Source organism: Bombus huntii, unplaced genomic scaffold (genome assembly GCF_024542735.1).
Source record: "Bombus huntii isolate Logan2020A unplaced genomic scaffold, iyBomHunt1.1 ctg00000085.1, whole genome shotgun sequence".
In the NCBI taxonomy this organism is placed as follows: domain Eukaryota; kingdom Metazoa; phylum Arthropoda; class Insecta; order Hymenoptera; family Apidae; genus Bombus; species Bombus huntii.
In genome coordinates, this window is record NW_026099340.1 from 186,960 (window position 1) to 210,247 (window position 23,288).

The 23,288-nt window shown below is 34.8% G+C and overlaps 2 protein-coding genes across 2 annotated transcripts in view; both read right to left on the reverse strand.

Annotated features, from left to right (window-relative positions):
• LOC126876600 (uncharacterized) overlaps positions 1-10,593 on the reverse strand; it is a 177,374-nt gene extending 166,781 nt beyond the window's left edge. The window contains exon 1 of the mRNA XM_050639513.1: positions 10,481-10,593. The gene's annotated coding sequence lies outside the window, so the exon portion shown is untranslated. The remainder of the gene's footprint in view (positions 1-10,480) is intronic.
• The window catches only part of LOC126876605 (lachesin-like), an 89,203-nt gene continuing 67,143 nt past the window's right edge, over positions 1,229-23,288 (reverse strand). The window contains exon 10 of the mRNA XM_050639517.1: positions 1,229-1,626. Within this exon, the coding sequence (XP_050495474.1) occupies positions 1,229-1,626 (398 nt within the window). The remainder of the gene's footprint in view (positions 1,627-23,288) is intronic.

The window sequence follows — 23,288 nt, forward strand, 5'->3', positions numbered from 1 at the left end:
TTTGAATACTTTAGACAAGTATTTGGCAAACAGGTCGGCTTTTTCTATAGGTCTACGCGCCCATCCACCTTGCGGACGGCGGATTGGAGGGATTATTTGTGGGGGGCGCGTGAGTTTCCTGGAGGCCTTCCATAGTGAGTAGTTGGAGTCAGCTGTGGGGCATAAACTGGCGAGATATTTTTGGAAACAGACGTTTTTGTAATTTTTTATGGTTTTGAATAGCTTTCTAGTTGCGTTGTTTAGTTTGCGTTTATCATCCGGTGTTCTATGAGTCTGCCATACTCTTCTTAGTCTACGTTTTTCTGCTATTTTTTTTAGTATGTATTGGGGATATTCTTGTTTGCTGATCGACGTCTTTGTCGGTGTGGAGAGGTGGATGGCGTTTATTATGCTCGTGTTTAAGTATTCCGTGACTGCTTCGATTTCTTCCTTAGTTTTTAGTGAAGTTAAGGCTGAAGTTGAGTGAGTAAAGACTTCTGCAAAGAGTTGCCAGTTGGTGTGTTGGTTGTGAATGGAGCCATTAGGTGTATTCTCGATAATTGTTCAACTGACTGTTGCTATCACGGGGGGAATGATCAGAGGAGTGATCAGCCGAGGAATTGATTTAGACGTGTCTTGATGAGATATTTTTAGTTACGAAGAAGTCAAGAAGGTCGGGTATTTTGTTGGTGTCAGTGGGCCAGTATGTGGGTTCGTATGTGGTGAGGTAGTTGAGGTTGTTGTTTATTATGCTGTTTAAGAGGTTTTTGCCTCTTGGTGTAACCAGTCTGCTGCCCCATTGGATGTGCTTGGCGTTATAGTCTCCTCCAGCTATGAATCTATTGCCCAGGGTGTCCAGGAAGTTATCAAAGTCTTCTTTGGCGATGGAGTGTCTGGGAGGGCAGTATACTGCTGAAGTAGTGATTGTGCCATGACAGTCTTCTATTACTACGTTTGTTGCTTGGAGGTTGTCTTTCTGGAATGATGGAAGTTCGTAGTGCTTAATACTTGCTTTGATTATTATTCCGGTGCCACCGTGGGCCTTTCCGCGGGGGTGTTGGGTATGCTAGAATTTGTAACCATTTATTTTCAGGTAGTTTTTGTCGGTAAAGTGGGTTTCCGATACGAGCATTACGTCGATTTGCTGGTGTTTTAGGAAGAGTTCTAGTTCAAGTTTGTGTTGCGCTAGACCCTTGGCGTTCCAAAGAGCTATGCGCCTTGGTTTTATTTTGCGTCGGGGCGTATTAGTTTATCCATGATTCCAAAGAGATTGTTTCTCTATTAGCTTTTCAAACCTAGAGACGTTGTCTGTGTTAGGTGAATTGGGGATACTATTTCGAGAAAGATCCCTTTGGCTATTCGGGTTATTTTGGATGCCTTGTACTGCTTGGGCATATGAGGTTGAGGTAGTGGTGAATTTAGTAGGACTGGGTATTTGGTTGATTGAGGGGATTGGGGTAGTCGTGAATTTCGGCGGGCTGGGTATTTGGTTGGTTACCTCTTTTGCTCTGAGTTTAGGGTACTTGTTTGTGTACAGGGTTTTGTAGGCTGAGCAGCCTTTATAGTACGCAGGATGGTCACCTTGACAGTGGATGCACTTCGCTGGGGTTTCCGTTGATTTAGTGCACTGGTCAGTGGAGTGTGCACCTGCACATTTAACGCAGCGGAAGGTATGGTTGCAGTATTTCAGAGTGTGACCGTACCTTTGGCACCTTTTGCAATGCACTATCTCTTTTTTCACAAGCGGTGGTTCGAATTTTACTATTGCGTTCATTAGGCGACTGATGTTGTAAATTTCCTTATTGTTAGGTTTTTGCTTTATGTCGATAAAAAATAAGGATAACGGGCCTTTCGAGACTCTATGCCTTATATTACTAACATTGATAACTTCGTGGCCGAGTTTGAAGAGTTCGAATTTGAGTTCATCTGTGTCTGCTGAGTGGTGGATGTTGCGTAGAACCACTCAAAAAGGTCTTTCTTGTTTGAGCTGGTAAGTATGAAAGATGGCGTTCAAGGTCTTAAGTAGTTTGGTGAGTTTTCTGTATGCATCAGGGTTTGTTGGCAGAATTTTTACTTTGTTGTTGTTGACTTTAAGGTTGTAGTCTTCTTTGGAGATATCTCTCTCTAAGGACTTGATCATTGTTTGTATGTCAATGACATCATCAACAAATATTGGTAGGGGAGGGGGGATTCTCTGTGCGTGTGGGTTTGGAGGCGGGTCTGCGATTTCCATGGCGTCGTTTGTAGATTCCAATACGACGAACCTGTTGTGGGTGTTTATTTGTATCGTTGATTGTTCGTTCCGGGTGTCGATCGTGTTTGATTTTGATGTTTCTATTTTTCGTTTTTTTGTATTATTGGCGTCGTTGGTGCGGGGGGATCTGCTGCACTTCTGCCACGGAGAAGATAGCGCGGGGTAGTTGCGAATTTGCTCAGGATAGCCTGGTCGTAATTGCTAATCGATCATCGAGCTAGTTAATTCAAAATGAATAGCTAGTCGTGAGGCTATGAGGCTAGTATTCAGGTTGGGCTTGGGTGCGTGGGATTTTCTTCTCCCTAAAGAGTAGGAAACACTTGGCTGTGTTCACTTTCGACGGTTGACATGTGTCGTTTTCGAACTTCACTGGGCACTAGAGACACTAGTCTGCACGCTTCGGCACTCAACAGCGAACTGAAGAGTTGAGATGTACAAATACACAAAATGTTCTTTTGCCAGAAAATGTCAAGACTACGGATTCTTTAATTAGTGAACACTCGGCTCCAAAATCGGGGTAAAATGGAAACGACTCAACCGGATGACTTGATCCACCAATTGATGCTCCCACTACGTAGAAGTCGATTCGACGCTCATCATTGAGATTATATTCAGGGTATTGCTTTGTAAGGATTTTTCTCCATAATCAAATTGACAGCTGCGCATCATGCAGCGGAATCGAAACTCGCAGTTTCAGGGTTAAAACGCGGTGGCGAAAATTGTTAGGTTCCACACTCGATTTTTGCACTAGCGACCGAACTTAACTTAACCTAACTTAACTCGCGTACGATGGTCGTAGCTCTTGTAGTGTTATAATCGGCACTGATCCCACTTCTGATGTCGGAGTCAAGTTGGAATTTTGGGGCGTTCGATGAGCCTTTACTTACTTTACCGTCGCGAATGTAGCTAATGTTTATCGCTACATGTGGACACTACAAGAGGCTATGAGTAATAGCGGCAATAGAATGGTCGAGAAGATGGTGACAACGAATTCAGGTTCGATAACGAATCCACGGTCCACGGTATAACGAGTGCAAACGTAATACACGATTTGGGTAACTTTCTCGATAACTCAATCAGCAATTCGTCCAACGACTATCGAACTAACCCGTAATCCAAATGAAACTGCCCTTATATATTTCTGTCCCCACTTCTCGGGTTAATCTTTGTTTTTAAGGAGAGCCATATAATCATTCCATACCTCTGTCAAGTACACGTCCCTCCCGTGACCGTGACCCTCTAGTGACCCGCTATGTCACCTTGAACATGAACCCATCGTCATAAAGCCAGATTGGAACATTAGAACTATTTCTCATTTTTATTACTTAAGTGTAGCTATAATAAAAGTCTGGACTAAGGTATTGGGGGTTTTCCCAACATTCCGGACGGGAAATCCCGATGTACTTTCATCTCCGACATGTATATACAATCGGCAAGAATTAATGGAAGATCGCAGCCCCGAGGAGTAGTTTTACATAGTTATGATTTCCAAAAAGTTCGACAATCCACTATTGTTACACCAATTTCTCACTTGACGGCCCTCGTATCCTTTGGCGAGAAAAAGAGCAAGTTATTGTTCGTGTCACATGTGTACCTATTGGTATGTTTACAAAAAATAGCTTATCCGAGATTAGTAGGGATTTCACACGAAGCAGTGAAAAGAATAATACGTGAAGGTCTACATCCTTACGTTCATGCAAGAACTTCATAAGATATATTATGTTGTTCGAGAAAAATTTTGTCGCTGGATGTTAAGGAAGTTAGAAGGCAAACCACCTTTTAGGATAAGAGCAGTTCTTGTAGCAGTAATCATCTCAATTGCCAAAATTTGGGCGTATAGGGCTCGAGGACAATTTTGCGTTCCACTTTTTTAAACAGATCTCCACCGATCCGTAGCTCTACCAAATCGTCTACCAAAGCCACGACAAATAATTTTTTTAAACCTTGTACAGAGCAAAGTATGTAACTGGAACCACTTTAATTATTGCATAAGTAATGATATTACTGAAATATGTTTCAGATAGAAGTTGAATGGTTTCTAAGGAGACATAATTATCTTCTTTTACAGGATTTGTAGATTCTTTTGTAGATTGCATTTGCTTTTTTAAATGGAACTACAATCTCTTTTTTATATATGTCGGGTTAACATTAGAATTTAAGGCACGTAACGACTCTTCGTTTGAGTTAGCCATCGTTTTACGAGACAGAGATTATATTTACGCGAATATACAAGATTTTACAAAATATTATGAATATTGAGTTTAATGAATGATAAGATTAACAAACGATAAGTTTAACTAATGATTAGATTAAAGAATAATAAGTTTAACGAATAATAAGAGTAACGAATAATATGTTTTACGAATAATAAATTTAACGAATAATGAGATTAACGATTAATAGGTTTTACGAATAATGAATTTAATTAACACTATTAACAAGGTTCCTGGGTTCAAACGAATCCACGGTCAACGGGATAACTCTTTTCTATGTGTAGAATAATTTTAAACACAAAAATACGATTGCTGAGACACTCGATAAACTGCTCGATGTATCACTTTCCAAGGCGATCACACGAATAAATATCTGATGAAAATCTTTTTTCGCTATACGACTGCATTTGTTTGTTATATGCTCGCTGGAGGCATCGAGAAGGTTCCAATCGCCGTTGCTAGGCAGTTTCTGCCAAAAGTTTGTTGTATACTCTTTGGAAGCACCGAGAAAGATCCAAACGCCGTTGCTAGGCGGTTTCTGTCTGGAGTTTGATTCCTAATACAACGTGTGTCCCATTATATCGACATCTCCAAAGTACAATTCTATGCGATTTCTAAGGAGAACAATACAACCGATCCACACCTTCGTCGGGCAAAACGTTTATCCCGTGACCGTGGCTACGTTCGGCGACCAGTTGTCACCTCGAACCCACTTTCGCTATCACAAATATCAAACAATTACAAATGACAACAATTGCTTAATTACAGCTATGATAAAATCTAGGCTAAAGCTTTAGAAGACTTTCTCAAAATTGCAAAGGGAAGGCTCCGGTTTTCCTTTCATCTCCGACATATATATCGATTCTTCCGAACATTTTACGTCAAAAGGTATTCAGGTATATTATTAAAGAAATCAACAACTCGTAAGATATTTTAAACTAAAAAGTGAAATATTGTATATAAAAATCTGAAATATCTCAGGAATTATGAATTTTATTGACATTGTACCGAAACAATAAATTATGCAAAATATTCAAAAGGGTTGTTGCATAATAATAAATATACCGATCTCTTAAAAAAGCAGAAACTTCATCCTTTTTATAAAAAATTGAACAAATTAACTTTTTTCACACAAATCTTTTGTTATTTTCTATGACAGATCTGTTCCTCGAAACATTCTGTCTTACAAAGCATAAAGATGCAACGTCAACAAAATCAATAATTCATAAGATATTTCAAATTTTTATATGAAGTATCTTACTTTTCAATTTAAAATATCTCGAGAGTTATTGATCTTTTTGATATTGTACCTTATTACTTATCGACATAGAATGTTCCGAAAAGTTGATATGTGCAAAAGGATATATATTGTAGTTTCTTTTAAAAAGATAAACTTGATCTCTATATATCCTCTGCTCATCCTCTTTTAAAAACGCTAAATTATGTTTCTCTCGAAACCAGCCAATTTTTATTTGACGCATGTTTCATTAAAATCATTACTTGCGCAGTAACCGAAGTGGTTTCAGTTACATGCTAAACTTTGTGTATATATATTATATATTACTACATACTATATACATATCTAGTTAGCTCCAACTAGCGACATGGTATGTAATACTATATACTAGGTTTTCACAAAAGTTTCTCATGTTTTAGAAGAAATAATGAATGCACACTTTTGTTTTATATTATTTTACTGAATTTTGTATGATCCAGTACATGTATTTCGATAGAATAAAATGGAGCATACCAAATTTAATAAAACAATATAAAACAAAGAATGTTGTGCATCTATTGTTTCCTTATAAAACGAAAGAAACGTTTGAGGCAACCTAATATTATAAACCTTCTTCTACTCTTGGGAAATGCATGTATGAATAACAAAGAAACAACAAAGTGACGAACGATTATATAGTGTATCCCTCGTCGAATAAAGTTGTCGCGATTACGGACCTGATCTTTTTTTTCTTTTCGTGTATTACTTCTCTATAAAAGTATATCTTCCCATCATTTACCTATTGAAAATAAACGCTTTAGTTTTTTAGATATACATCTCTTTTCAACCCCAGCTTACAATGTATTGCAGCAGATGTCGATTATACTCGAAATTTACGCTAAACAAAAACAGAATTGCGATTACTAGGAGTTGATAGAGAATTTTGCAGAAAAAAGGTCAAGTCTTAGTCTGTGTTAATGCTTTTATTCATTAAACTTTACAATATACATATATATGTGTATATAATTTCCCTGAAAGTACAATCTCGATCTACAAAAAATCACACTGTATGGGATTCACACAGTTTTGGAACATAAAAATATCTGAGACTTGATCGTGTGAGAAGCTAAGCCTGGATCGCGCTCGAAGTCTAAACGCAGTAATCGAAAACAAACCATAGAGCAAAGAAGAAATACGACGAGTAGGTGAACGTTGAAAGAAAATTGGAATAAACGGATAACAGAAAGTTAGTCGTAAAACGTGTTTAAGTTTGTGGCTCAGGGTTTGATCCAGGATTTAATGACGTCCACGTCTTTGAAAGGATGGTCTCATTGTTTTTCACCCTTAAACCATGAAATTTTCGCTTTACAAACTCCATGCGGCAGTTTATTGAATTATTCACTAGATAACAAGCCACCGCGGTTCGTACCACTAAGAGGGAAGACAATTACCAGGAAACAGCTCGAGATAACAACAACAACCGACATCCCAGACCCGATGGTGTCGCAGGACTTTGTCGTTGGATATGGTGCCGTGACTACTTCAACAACAAGCTTGCATAGTTGCTTCCCATTTACCCAGCACAGAGAAAGAGAAAGAGAGAGAGAGAAGCACCTCCTTGCACTGGCATATACTGTTATCTTTATAGTACGGCCTCTATATCGTGATCGGGAGCGACTGTTAATTAACGCGCTTCTTTCATTAAACGCAGCCCGCTCGCTGCTGCGCTGATTCCTTGCGTTTCTCGTCCACTTCCCTTAGCAGTTCCGAGTCCACCAATTGTTCGACCGTGTCGTCCCTCCTTTGGTCCTCCGAGTATTACGGGATTCGTTTCCATTTCATGGACAATCTTAGATCTTTTATTTCCCTTCGTAGAAAACGTCTGCTTTTGACTGTGTTCGGAAAATGAATTTTGGCTCTATTTCGGAATAGTTTCCAAGAGGAAGATTGATGTTGAGAATTTGTAGCAAATGGTATCACTTTATTTTTCTCTAATCGATCAGAATCGAAAAATTGAAGAAATATGAAAGACAGGGAAAAACACGAAGCGGTGTTCTTGTGTTTACGTTGTCACCCACATATTAAAAATGACAAATTAAAGTCAAAATATCTGCTAAACTAGTAGTTTTTCGGCATACATAGGTTAATACTTTCTTGTAGAGAATACAGAGATGGATCGACTAATGTATTTTAAAGAACGCACGATTCCATTAAAAAAAAACAAAAGTGATCCTCGTGTCTCTTTTACGTATCCACTTGTCAAGAAACCGCTATTAGCATATTCTGTACTCCTGTAAATCCTATAATATTATGATACTTGAATACGCTCATTTCTCAATGTAACAGTTCATTTTTCGGATTTAATGATAATTGATAAGTAAAATTTCTTCTGTAACTCAAATCTGACTTAATTTCATAACTAATCTCTATTCCCGTATACCTAACGCAAAGTTGACACAAGTTGATACAAATGTCCCAAACGTTAAAGATATGATGTATATATAATTTCGAATATAAATATAATATTTTTGTGAATATCTCGAAAATTAAGGCCGAGCGACGGTATCATATATATATATATATATATATATATATATATATATATATATATATATATATATATATATATATATATATATAGGGAAAAGCTGTTCAGAATTCCGCACCCGATAACATATTTCAACGTCGTCATCATCAACATAAATATTTCATTTATATATAATTACCCCATATTTTTTCCAAATAAAATATTTCTTCCGCACCCCTTATGTATATATATGTATTTGTTATGTGAAACGAACAAGTTCGATTTTAGATAATGTTTATATTTTTTATTATGTATTATGTTGTATATTTATGTTGTATAGTTATGTTGTATATTTTTTATCTTCAACATCTTTGTAACATTGGATGTCACAATACAATTCAGAACTTTTACGACTCGGTGTGGTATCTTGGTGAAATATTTGGTAATTTTTATTTGGATTTATGTTACTGTATACGTGGTCCAACATTTTGTTGCGAGTTGCGAAAACGTTGAATAGGAATGTGTATTAAATATTCTGCCATCATAGTATGGACTATAGAAAATGCATTTTTCCATAAATGTAGATCGAGCTTCGATCTCGCGCAACAAAATTTTATTTTACACTGCTTTTTGCATTTACGTAATAAATTCAACTAACATCACTCATTTATACGCGTCCTACCGCCCCGTTAATATATCTGAGAAAATTTCCATCGCAGTATAAAACGGATTTATTATATATTTTCCATTATTTTCTCACTAAAATACCTCCAGAATATTTCATTCTTCCAAATAACAAGAAGTATTTGTATGATCGTTAATATTTTGTTCCTCTTTTTCTTTCTTCTTCACAAGAAATTAGTTAATTGTTTTAACTCACTTTTTTATCGATATATTGTACATAATATCTATTGTTACGTGTGTTTTCCACCTGCTTGTTGTTAACCGTTATTCCTTCTGAACTTTCCATTTTTATTATTTAGATATTTTTCCAGTGTCTCCATATGTAACTGCCCGATCGCCAATATTAAATTTCCTACCTGTCAACAAATTCCATAATATTTTGAATAAATATTTTAAACAAATTTTCTATCGGCAGTTAAAATATACGACATTTCAACATGTAATATTATGTACATATGTAAGAACCTTTTGTCAAGCAAAGTATGGAAATCTTTAATTGAAGTTATACCTAAATGTAACAACAGAAAAAAAGTAAAATTTAACTACAGAATATAAATAACGATCAAAGTAATGTGATAACGGTATATTTATTTCGGTACTATTTTGTTTAATAATCGCATCATGCTTCTTCTATTCCCTTTCTATTCAGATCGAATTATGAGTATCAAATTATTCATTCGCAAGCGTTATCCTCGCAGAATGGTTGCATTGAAAATGTAGGCCAGGCCCGGGCCATGCTGAGACATGTTTCGAGGTGCAGAAATATCGCATAACTCAGGATTACTTTCCTCAACGCACAAACCAGACGAGGAATCGTCTTATCACCGAGCCTGTGCTGGCTTTTACTCGCTGGGGAAGACGTTAAATTCAGCCAGCCAGTCAAATTTACGGCGCTTTATCACTGCAGCAGACTTTTTTCGTATAAATCACGTCGCTGCAAAAAACGTTTGAAGATTGAAAATAAAACGGTCACGTATTTGTTTGGTTCTCAATCTGCGTTTTCGCGAACGAGTTTTTATTTACATCGAGCATAACGCAGTTTTCGTGCATAATTTTTCGTAGTGTTGAGAAACGAAATACAAAACATGTATTTATTCATCAACCATGCAGGAACGATTTATCTCATTTTTCATTAATAATTTCTATTCTTTAACAAACATGAAAATTTCAATTCCGACATAAAATATTGAGAATATGTTACGCCCTCAACGAGTTAGATAAATTTTGGATATGTTGTAGAAATTCACATTTTGAACAACTTTTTCGTATACATATGTAATATCGTAATATAATGTGTTTACAAAGAGTGGACAATAGAGATGTTAATCAGACAGAAAAAGACGATTGTTGATTAACCTGAACTACTCATACCAAACGTACAGAAAACAGCGCAATCCACACTCTCTCGGCAACGCCACTCGCAACCTCCGTCTCCGCTCAACTCGCGCTCGGCTCCTCGACTCACACTCTCTGCTTTTCGACTAACGCTCTGCTTCTCGACTAACACCCTGGCCGTTGTCGCATTCTATTGCCTTTTTTCTAGGCCCACCGCACACGTGTTCTGCAGACGCTCGTAGCCAGGGTCACGTAGGTCTTTTCCACGAAACTATGCACTTGAAAAGACCGATGACACATTGATGGGCCCGACGGCGCCTCGGCTCTCGCGACATTGTTCATAGTTCGCCCGATATTTCTTAGGCCTTTCGTCCACGATACTACACATATGACCAACGGTCTCACTTGGTTTCCGAGGTGCTCACGCTTACGACGATCGAATTAAGACTCGGTGCAGTCGAATGACATTAAGACCTGATGCAGACGAGCGATTTGAGGCAAATCGCCGCAGCGGTAGCGGGTTGGTCGAACAAGGAAATACATACACATTTATTTTTCTTTTGTGAGACAATGGAACATTGTTTCTCTGTTCTTACAGCGGCATGGCAACGATGCGATACGATAAAATATCGCTCGTCTGTATCGAGCCTAAAGGACGCCTAAACTTAATCTAAATCAAATTCTAATCTTTATATAAACTATAAACATATATCGTGGCCGCCATGCGATGGCCAACAAACAATACCGATGCATATTCTGTCACAGTTTCCTGCAAATATCTCGAGAACTAAACGAGACCGCCGGTTATATATATAGGGAAAAGTTGCTCAAAATATCGATTTCTACGCATATCTAAAAATCATCCAAACCGGCGAGGACGTAACATAAGTCCACCAAATAGTAGATTGAATTTCTATGAATTATCTATTGTTCCAGATTTTAATTTCCGGTTCCTAATTTAGGCAAACATAATATGTTTCACTTTCAAGGATTACTGAATGTTTCCATATATAAGCGTATAACCTTACTTAAGTTCTTCCAATTTATAGAGTTATGCTTATAAAGTACTATTTCCATCAAATTATACACGTATATATGTTTATGTCCTAATAATACTTTCACAACATAATGTTTGTTTAAAGATGAGGATAATATTTATGCGATATTTCTTGTATACCAAAAGATACTTATACTTTAAGAATATAAATAAGAATATATGTAAAAGAATAAATTCCATATATGCTATGTATGAAATATTCGTATGAAATCTTGCCTTTTCTCGTATATACATTAAATTCTATATATCTAACCTAGTATTATCGACACATATTTATACAACGATTTGTATAATTAATTTTAATTCTATTTTATTTTAATTTAATCTGCAATTAAAATAAAACAAAATTATCACTAGAATTATTTCTTGATATTTCAAACGTCTATAAATTATAAATTCATTCAAACATCTATAAATTCATCGTTTATCGGTGAAACGCTGATTTTATCTTTTATCGTGAAGAGCCACGTTCCCTTGCATTACATAACCGAACGTCGGATAAGTTCCTTTTTACATGAAATATTCGCTTGATAAGTATAGTTGCGTCCTGCTGTCCTTGCTTTCCGTATCGCTGGAGTTATTCAAATTCAGAAATGGAAAAGGACTTTCCTAAGTGTCAAACAAAGTGAATAATACAAAATGAACAGCAATCCTTTACTGTCATTTACCATCCGTCAATCCTACTATTACGTTCATCGTTAAACAAGAGGATAATACGTATCCTTATCCTACGTGCTCTATGTATATTACTGATTAATTTGGTGCAGTTTAAAATGTCGTAGTATATGTCGGTCGTCTATATACTACATTTTTTCTTAGACTACTTCCGATCTTTTACTATTTCATTTGTACAAGCAGCAACGAATCATTGTAAAACGATCAACTCGTTTTCCGATTTATTATATAACATAGATGATATAAACCAGATATATGATTATCGCAAGAAAAAGTGACAAGTTCACTTTTGTTAAATGTCCTGATTTGTATATTACTTGCTAGCTAAACTAACATATTAAATATAACATAAAATATGACAAATTCGTACTATTATAATGTTTATGGGTATTATAATATGTAAATACATACAAATATTCATAAACTAGATAATGAGTCCATCAAATTTTAGGTAGAAATTGTGTAATTATTTAATTAGTTTTAACAATTATGATAGTTGTATATATTTAGTTATGAAAGAGAAATCTTAAAGTAGCAATTTAATTGCGAATAAAAATAATCAAGATAATTGTACTTGAAACTGCTGTAATAATAGTTAGTGGGAGGATAAGATTATCGGTACTCCTTTAATAAAACACTCTTCTTCTTATCAAATTTGCCTGAAGGATGTGAATTACTAATGAGCCTGCACAGTCAATCCCCTTTCAAATTATCGTCGGAATATCTTTGAAATAGATGTGACTTTTTGACAGATTAATCAAAGTTGGAACAAGAGCAAGGCATTTGCGTATCTGCTGTTCGACCAACACACGAACAAACCGATTTTACATCGGAGATGGAATTCAGAGTAAATGAGATTGAATTTCCAAATGGGAATTCTTCTGGTATTTATCCCAAATTATACGTCGAAAATGATAATTTTCTACGTCTACCAAAAATCTACACGTTTCATTTACGATGAATTTGTATTGATTATGAAATGGATTAACTAATACATAATATGTAACAAAATGTATTTAAACAATTTTTTTTTCAAGTAATAATTTAAATTTTGAAATTTCATTACAGGTAAGTAGAATGTTTAAAAGATTGATATGAAACAGTTAAAGAAATATATAATAGTAAAATTGTAATAGCGATAAATACCAAAATAACGAACTTTTATTTTGAATGCTCTTTCGTATTATTAATAAATCAATTCCAATGCTATCAAATTCTTTTAATGGATTATAATGTCGGTATTAGTTTCAATAATACAATTAATGTAATTTTTAGAAAAATAGCTGTTTGCCGAAGTATTTCATTTCTCTGATAAACAACTCGTTTGACTCTTGACGTTACAAATATTATGGAAGGATCAGAGATAAAATAACGACTATAAACTAATAATTATGCTCTGATTATCAAATATTGATTTCTCGTAAATGTATAATTGGACGCTGATTATTCAAATAAGCATGATAGTAACAATTTTCAATAGCTCTTGGTCTCATTTGCTCAGATAAAATTATTATTTCCTATTTCCATATTTTTAGATGCATGTATTTAAGTAGTGAAAAATGAAAAAATTGGAGTTCATAAATTCTTATGGAGATTAAATCTCTATTAAGACAAAGTAATCTATTTCGCCTAGAACAATTAGTCTATGAATAATGTTAAACCGTTCCGTTAACTAATATAATTTAATTCGACCACTAATTAAATTCCAACTTGTGTCTCCAGAATTCGCCTGAAGTGCTTTGAACGTAGGTAACAGAGTAATAGCCAATTAGTGTTTTTTGACTAGCTCCCTGGTATTTGCATATGTAATAATATGCACGTTATTGCACATTATTGCACGTGTTGATAGTCGCCACATATCTAAACTGACGCGAAGCGTTGTGTATTTTTCAGAAAAGAAGGCGGGTTTTCCCGCCAGTACCGTTACATGACATCTTATTAAATTAATTTTTGGAAATACCAAATTTGTGTAGGAGGTGTTGTTGCTGTCAGGTGAAAAGAGAACGTGCGTTTCGTCCCGGGACTACCGGTGGACTCGTCAGTAAGGCTATGCCCAGTAGTCCCTGCCTTAGACGTAGAGGGAGTCTCGCTAGGTGCGGTATTTGTATCCTGACACCGTATATTCGACCGCTAGCGAGACGGACAGACTTGTTGTCGTCGTAGTAGCCCTCTGGTGTTGGCGGTTGGTACCCGCGGATCGCCCGGGAGGTGTTACGACCGCGTTGATGCCTCGACCTGTCGGCGTCCTGTTGGTACCGATCCGCCACACACATATCACGTTTTCATCGATTGTGAATATGAAACAAACTAAAAATTTGAAAAACTACCTATGCTGTTTATTCCCCTTTGAATTTAAATATTCTAACTGAAAAATTCCTTCCCTCGTCATTTCTGCTATAAGCTTTATTAATAAAGATTCACGTGTTCATGTTTTTCCTCCTTCTGAATGAACAGATTTCGAAGTTCGTTACTTCCAAAAGTATCCAACACTGCCGATGAACAGAATTTTACTTTTCAAGAAAATATATGAATCAGTATCACACACGTCCTACTCCATGAACACGCTAATAGGAAGCAACAGAATTTTCAAATTTCACCATATAAATTGTAAAATAAGTGACGAAAAAAATCCATAGTGAGATAAAATTTCTTTTTTTTCTATGTTCTCTCTCTTCTCCTTCTTCTCCTTCTTTACTTGCCTAATAGTTTTAACGTAAGCACGACGAAAAGTACGTCAAATGGACGCGCCCGCCGACTCGGCATATTTTATTAGAAACAAATATTCATGTCACATATCCGGTGCCGGCTGGTGCCAAGTGTTTGACTGTTACGCCACGTTGCACGTGCGTGAAAGACCCAGCATATCCTTCGACCGTGTTTCAGAGAAGTTTAAAATAATATTGAACGAATTTTTCCTTCCACCTCGTGGAACCTCCTTACGCCTTTCCATTTCATGCATAATGCGTAACCGGATGTTCTTCCCCTTCTCCAGATAAAATTTCTCAGTAGGCCTATTAAATAACATTCAATTTCCGAATCTTACAATATCTATGCGTATCGAACCGCAGATATTTTTGTTTGAATCTCTTCTCTGGAATCAATTTCATGCCAATCGGAACATATCGTTTCAACTGCACAATCACAGTTTCCTTGCTTCACTGTTGTATTTTGATTTTACATCCGAACTTTGATTTTCCTTCTATTTGCTTTTCCTTTCTTCTAATACCCGAAACATTCTACCTCAAACCGATTTTCTAAAAAATTTACTTTTCTCGTATAAATAGCTGTGTCACTCCTCTAGCCACGTGATAATAGGACGTATGATTGTAAAAGTGTGGATGTCAAATACAGTGCATTTCTGTTTATAATTTTATATTAATTAATTTCTAGTTTAAACCTGTGGTTCCTTTATTTCTTGAAATTAATCTACAAACATCTATCCCTACAAACATCTTTAAAAGCCAATGGAATTGCTGACAGGGCTTTCTGGGATGTGTAGTTCTCTTGATTTCTAGGAAAATTTCTTGGTTAAGAACTGTTTTATTTGTACGAAGAACACGGAGGAAATGCGCAGACCCAATAATTTCCAAGTTTATAAGAAGTAAATAAGTAAAATGTTTAAGATGAAATTGCAGAAAAGCTATCTTTTCTCAAATTTCGCCGATTTTGAATTACGTTATAAAAATCAACATTATTGAACAACTTTTTCTCCTTAGACATGTGACCGACGATCGGCTTTAGTTTCCGAGATAGCCACAAAATACTGTCGGTATTACTATAGTGAATTCTGCCCATAATTGTACGTCCGTGGTAGCGTATGTCGCCACTGTAATACCGCCGGCTACCAAACTGACGCATACGCTGCCACAGACGCACAGTTGTAAGCAGAATTCATTATAGTGGCACTGACAATTTTTTTGCAAATATCTCGGAAACTAAGTCCGATCGCCAGTTATATGCATAGGAAAAAGTCGATCAAAATATTAAGCTTTACAACGTATTTGAAAATTATTGAAGTCGGAGTGGAGCTAACTTTTCTGCAGTTTTGCCATATTTAATTTATTCAGTGGTTTAATTTATTAGTAGATTAACAAAAAAAAAGAAAAACACTTAAGAAATTTTCCATTAATCTAAGAAACAAATAACTCTTTCACATTAAAAATTTCATTTTGGTTTCGAATACAATGTATTATATCAATGTAAAACATTCGTGGAAATATGCAAGATGTTTCATGTTGAAATTTGTTCTCGATCAATAGATTGCTTCAATTTAAATCGCTTCGTGTTATAAAGGAGAATAACATTGGCAGAGAATTAATTTCGTTTCGTTTTATTTAAAAGTGTCACTTCCGTAGTAGTATTTGTATCCGCAAAGTTTAGTTTCCGCTTTCTGTGAACGTCCACGGAATTTTCTTCGCCTCCAAAGATTCGTGTTGCTTGTCTTGCTTTGCTTTACGAGCACGTATTTCACATGTGTATCCGATATCAAATTGCTGGACTGTATCGATCTATCGACAGAAGCATACCAAACAGAATGTAAAACCCAGAAAGCGCGTATAAAAATATTTCATTAAATTCAAATGAAAACGATATCTATCATTTTTCTCTGTTACTTCAAGAAGTACGTTCCTTTTCTCGATAAATATCTCTGTGGAATAAATGTAATATGGAATATAAAATTGATACGTACCTTACGCATATTTTCTTCCATTTGATTTCGTTTCGCTTCATTTCTGATACATATGAATAAACCTGATCAGCTACTACGATTTTATTTTTCCGTTTTATTTTTACTTGTTTTATTCTCTGCTGTTCACCAATCTCACACCGCATTGATATACGCTTAATGTTTACATATATATATGTAAGCGAAAGCTAAACGAATAAAATTACTATTACGCATCTGAAAGTTCCAAATACATTCTCAGTTGTTCGTTACTCACCATCAGGCATCGGACATTCTCTCGGTGTTCAGTTATATCTCATTACTTTAATACTGGTATCAATAGATTGATAAAATATAGCACAAAAATTCCTTTCTGTTTCTAAGGAATAGATTTAAGTTACACATCAGTTTTTTTAGATGAAACTATTGAGAAGTTACTTCTTCTCTGGTTTCAATGATTTTTGGATATTTTGTGGAAATCAACATTTTGAACAACTGTTTCCTATACATGTAACACTTGGTCGGTCGTTTCTACAATTCACTACAGTGAATTTTACATGTAGTTGTGTGTTTGTGACAGCACACACGTTAGTATTGGTTACCGATTACCTATTTTTTGTTTATGATATGTACGACAACAATGAAGGTTGTGCGTGCTTAAAGCTCCGTACACAACTGCATATGCGAGACTGCAAGAATGTCCATTATAACTCAATTAAATCAAATTATATCATCAATGTATTGGGTTTGGGTTTCAATTGGATTTTTTAATCCGCGGGACGGCTGTCAGCGCTCTTGTAAGATATTGACAAATTAATTAGAAAAATGCCAGGCAGCTGAATAATTAATGTTATTTCATGAAATAGGAGAATTGTTATTGTTCCATACAAGCATTGTTGGTCGCCTCCGCTGGATTGAAAAGACCTAACTCCCAATACTTTCATTGATGATATTCATTTTTAATTGAATTATAACAGGTATTTATTACAATCTCGCATTTGTAGTTGCGTACGGAGCTTTATCCAACCTCGCCCTACTTTCGTTTGTATAAGTAAACAGAAGCTGTTACAAACGCTGCCACGGACGCATAATTATAGGCAGAATTCACTGTAGTGGTATCCATAGTTTGTTGCAAATATCTCGAATGCTATGGCCGACCGATTCATATCAGTTACATGTACCAAAATGAAAAGATTGTTCAAAATGTTAAGTTTACAACATATTGAAAAGTCTAAATCGGGAAGGAAGTAACTTTTCTACAATTTCGCAATTTTTTATAATTACAGATATCCTAATCAGATGTGTAACATAAAATAAATAGATAAACAAAATAAACAATTTAATTGACATTAAATATTGTCACAATGCAAAAGGCACACATATTTATCTTGTGAATTAGACAAGAAACAAATGATTAGCAGGAAGAGATAGTATCTCGAAGTGGAAAAATTGGTTTTTCTCCGTGTTTCAGTTTTGTTTAGTGAATTTCTGTCATTCTTAGTTTTATAACTATCCTACTTACTATTTTGCTACTATTCTCTTCTATTACTAATATTCTATATTATCTATTTTGACAAAATATTGTTTAGTGATACGAGAGGCCTATATCTTACGCAATTACGACCGGAAGGAGTTAATACAATACAGTTTCCTTTACTAGGTAAATCATAGTACAATTACGAACATATTCCTCCGAATAAATTTAATGTTGAAAGATATTATTGCCAGTTATTTTCAACGTATGATATAAAGATCAACTTTTTATTTACAAAATAGCATTAAAATTTTTTAATTTCATCCATTTGTTACAAAATTATAATCGAAATTAACAGTTACCAATTTTTCGCTCCGTTACCTTCATACTTCAACTGCTTTTTTACAATTTTCCCATCATATTGCCGGTAAAAAATTGTGTTTTTATAATTCCTTGGAACCCTAGAATGATGTCCTATAAATATTTTTGTTGCCTGAGCTGCACAAAAATTGATCACCTTCTATTATCCTTCTTTCCCTTATATTCGACTAGCAGTCGTAACGTAATTGTAACCTAATTAGGTGAATACAGCAAGAAGACAAAAGGAAAGAGGTAACGAAATAATCTATATCGTACAGCTTCATATGGGACATACGAAGTATGTCTCTATCTTTATTTCTTCCTGATACTGACTACAATATATGTATTCACAAATATTTACAGGATTCCCTTGCATCATTCTACATCTTTTATACAGAGTTCTGCATTCGTCGATAATTTTTGCCAATTTCCTGGAGAGAAATCGGCCATTACGACACGAGTGGGTATATAAAATTATCGTACACACCTAATATACATACATTGCACTATCAAACTAATAAGAAACCGTACGCTTGCTTGTTTCATTTATACAATCAATTATGTATCTCTTGTTTCCTTTTTTCGCTGACAAATTAACGGATCAGTTATAATTATACGGCCATTATGCCTAACAAATGTCATTAATCGGGCATTATTCACGGAATAAATGTTACAGTATAAAGTAATCGAATCTTCATTATCATACCCTATGAAAATTGCGATTGACTCAATTGTTACGTTCGATAAACAGATATCGAGTACAGATAGATACATATCCGAATATTACGTTCATTCTCAGTCAACGGATAGCAAAATACCTGTAATTTCAACGGTCCCAACAAATTATCAATTGCTTCATCTCATACAGTAATTTAATTACTCTACTGCCCGGATTATCAAAATCCTATCAATTTCTTTTTCTTTACCGATAAAAATTTTGTATACGATCTCTGCAACGTTCGCCATCCGTGCAACTTAATCATTACATACGTAATTTCATTGCATCCCATTTCACAAGCGAAACACGAAACAAAGAAAAGTAAATACATACCCTCATTTGCTTCGCGTGTACTTACATACGTATATAAAATTATGCATTTTGTTGGAAAAGAAACTGGAACAAACTGGGGGAAAGAACTCGGACAATATTTAAATACCTCTTTCACTGGGAAGTGTACATAACTATATTCGTCGGGAAGAAAACTCTTCAATATCACGAATGTTTGAACACTGAAAATGTTTTTGCCATCGATGATTTACATTAACTTTATTTTCTTCCTTAAATACATTCGTTCGCTGCATTTATCGTCATATTCGTTATATAGAAAAATGTTAATACATGGAAGCCATGGATTTGCAACGTTCGTCGCGTCACATCAAGTATTCTCTTTTCTTTTAGCAATAAGTTTCGAAACAGCAACCAAAGAAAAATAAGAAAAATTAAACAGAGAGAAGAGACAGAAACCTATGTGTTAACACTAACCTTACCAGGGCCGGTCAAATGACCGGTTTCAAAATTTAAATTAAAATTGTACATTCATTGTTATTTCTTTCTTCTGTAAATACTTATATCAACAAAAATTGAAAAATTGATTAATCAGCTAATATAGGAATTTACATAAAGTTATACGAACAAAAGAAGTAACCATGAATGTGCAATTTTTAATTAAATTTTGAAGTTGGTCATTTGACCGGGCCTGGTAAGGTTGGTATTAACCAACGAGATACTTGTACAATTCTAGTCGCGCAAAAATTCGCTTCAGACTTCGTAGTCATAAAATAACTTCTCTCTTTCTCTCTCTCTTTCTTTCTTTCTTCTTCGTAAAGATTTTTCCTTTTGCGGGAAAACTAAGGACAAATCCCGCGGCAGGCAACGGGGCCTATTGCAATTAAATTTATAGTCCTCTCTAATATGCGTAAGTACGAATTCACTGTCGTGCCTATAGATAATCCAACAACTGATCAATTAAATATTTCGAAGGAATGGAGAAAATAATAATCAATATAAAAAATAATCAATTGACTGCGATAATGTACATACGACAGATTCTTGTCTAGTGTTATAATCGGAAAAAACGTTTTAAAGCGTCAGCTTTCAGAGATCATCCAGAGTTGACTATGATGTATAAATAATCCTCCTTGACACGGGTTAGACATTACAGATGCCAAGGACGATTCAAAGATCCGGCTCGTGTACTTGTGCGTATGTATATGTTACAGGCAAAGATTATTCCAGTATGTATCATACAAAAAGGCTTTCTCCCGATATGTAGTGGGAGAGTCAGATAAGCCCACTTTATGCCAAATTTCGCAAGACTTATCACCATGGTTATCAACGTTTTTTTAACTTATAATACTTGTCGATGTCTTTGGAAAACAAATTTCCTTACATTCTTTTAGGTTCGTAAGTCTTTGAAGGCGCTAATAGTAAAAAATTTCATTGATTCGATGTATGTATTATGAATTCAAATTATTATTATTATTTTTTTTTATTGTTGTAATTTACATTATTTTGCATATATAAATAAATCAAAGCTGATTAAGAACCTTCGCGCGAAGGTACATACAAATTATATTTTGCATTAAAAGTATTGATTCTGAAACCCATGTTGATTAAACATTTTTTGTGTTTCTTGATGAATACTTGTATCACTTAAACTTCTTGAACTCTTTTTAGACCCTTAGACTCTCAAACTTCTTAGACTTTTTAGACTTACAAACAGTAAAACTAATAGTTTGAATAAAAGTGAAATTCGATTAAGGAATAAAACTCGATTGAACAGAGGCTACTGGGTAATCGATGTCGGTTAGTCTTTATCGATGAAGAAATTCGGATACTGGATCCTCTGATTGTTCGTATTATTTTTGCCTATAACATACATTCTGTTGCTCGTTTGTTTGTTCGCATGCAAACTGCAGAACTACAACGACTTCTATAAATTATATGTACATTCATCTAAATAGAGTTTTATTTAATGTAAATTATTCCTCACATGTGCAACATAAACTTATTCTTTGCCCTTTTCTGTTTCTTTACAAAATTCCTTGTTATCGTTTTACTTTTAGTTTAATCATGCAAAATTCACTTACGCGTGGATATTGTCTTCTTTTACAAGAGAATCCAAAAGTAGAGACAGAGCGTGAATGGTCAGACATGAGAATCACTCGATAATCACCTAGAGATACATACAAGTGTTGCTTCGATATGCTACGAGACATTCTTAAAAATAAATATTTACATACGTTCGATCTTTCTTCGTAGACGCTTATAATTACAGAAAAATAAGTCTTCTACGTTTGTAATTGTCGAAGGAAAGATATGTTTATGAAGATATGTTGGAGTTAAAGCGTGAGTGTAGTTAAAGTGTACGCTCATTGGTAAACGTATGCATTTATTATTTGCATGTAGCGGAGAAACACATGAGAAAACACATGTTTTACATATAGATAGGATGGTTATACTCGCTTTTAGCACACTGTGTCATGATAAAAAATACAACACCATGATAAAAGCGAATATTTTTTACAGATACATACGATAAATACACGTTTTAAGATTAAATAACTTTTTAATAATTTTCTTGGTAATATGATCCAAGTATCATTTTATTTTAATTAATTGTAACATGTTGTCAGAAAATGTAATATATTGTGTATATTCGTTGATGATTTGATTAGTGCATACGTCCACTGTGCATCTTTCACTTTAACTATGTGTGTGTATATAAACATAGGAAAGTATAGATGAACGTTGAAAGTGACAGTCCTAATTTCAATACCTAAATAGCAGTAGTGTTGATTTGATTTTTTTGCCTTATTCAAATCACTGGTCGACAGGCGCCAGCGACATGCCAACCAAAGTGGCAAGCTACGAAAATTCCATTCAAGATTATTGTCCTAGGACGGTAAGGGTGAAGAATGTATTGTAATTGTCTCCCTGATCGATAATAGGCATTTATCTTGGTTAACATCGTATTGAACTTCCGTAAACTATTTTGAAGTTATTTACAATTAGGAAATATTGGAGAGGTAGAGATTGAATTTGACAACATTGAAAAACACACTCTTAAAAACACACTATTAAGTAAATGTTGAGAAATTGGTTTAAGTAAATAAATAATTGAAACTCTGTGCAGAAATCTCAAGAAATGATTAAACTGTTGCTCTTTGGCGTACTTTTTAATTATAACATTTATTAGGTATAAAAGGTTTGTACCTTATTTTGTACATAATTCCACGTTTCAATTTATTCGACTTTTACTAATTGTAATAAAAACAAAGATAGACAATATTTGAAAGGAACGTGTAAAATGTAAGTTTTCTTAAATCGAGTGGCAAACAAATCATTCACTCTGGGCGAGCACAGAGACTGTATTTAGGAGCTCTACCTAGAAATATTGTCCTCGATAACAAAAAATCGTCTAAAAATACGTGAACATAACGTCCAGCTTTGAAATATTACGAGCTTCATGTTAATTTCGAGTTTCGAATGAAAAGAAATTTTTTTCACGATATACATTTACTAAGAAATTATTATTCCCAATTATTTCGTACCGATGTATAAGCTTTCTCCTTAAGCTTTTAATGTCAGAAAACATAAAAAGCGAAATTTCATGAATTTCTTTTTCACGCTATTACATTCGATACAGTAAATCTATCGAATAGAAACCAAACTTCATTTCACTCGATTGACTATTAGTTTTTAACGAAAAAATTCGCAAAAACAAACCTCAACTATTTCATATACTTAACACAAGTTAAAGTCCAAAACAAATTTCTAAATGACAAAGCAGGGCGCCGCACCGTGCGCCGTCTTCAGTATTTGCTAAGTGAGTAGATAACGACTTG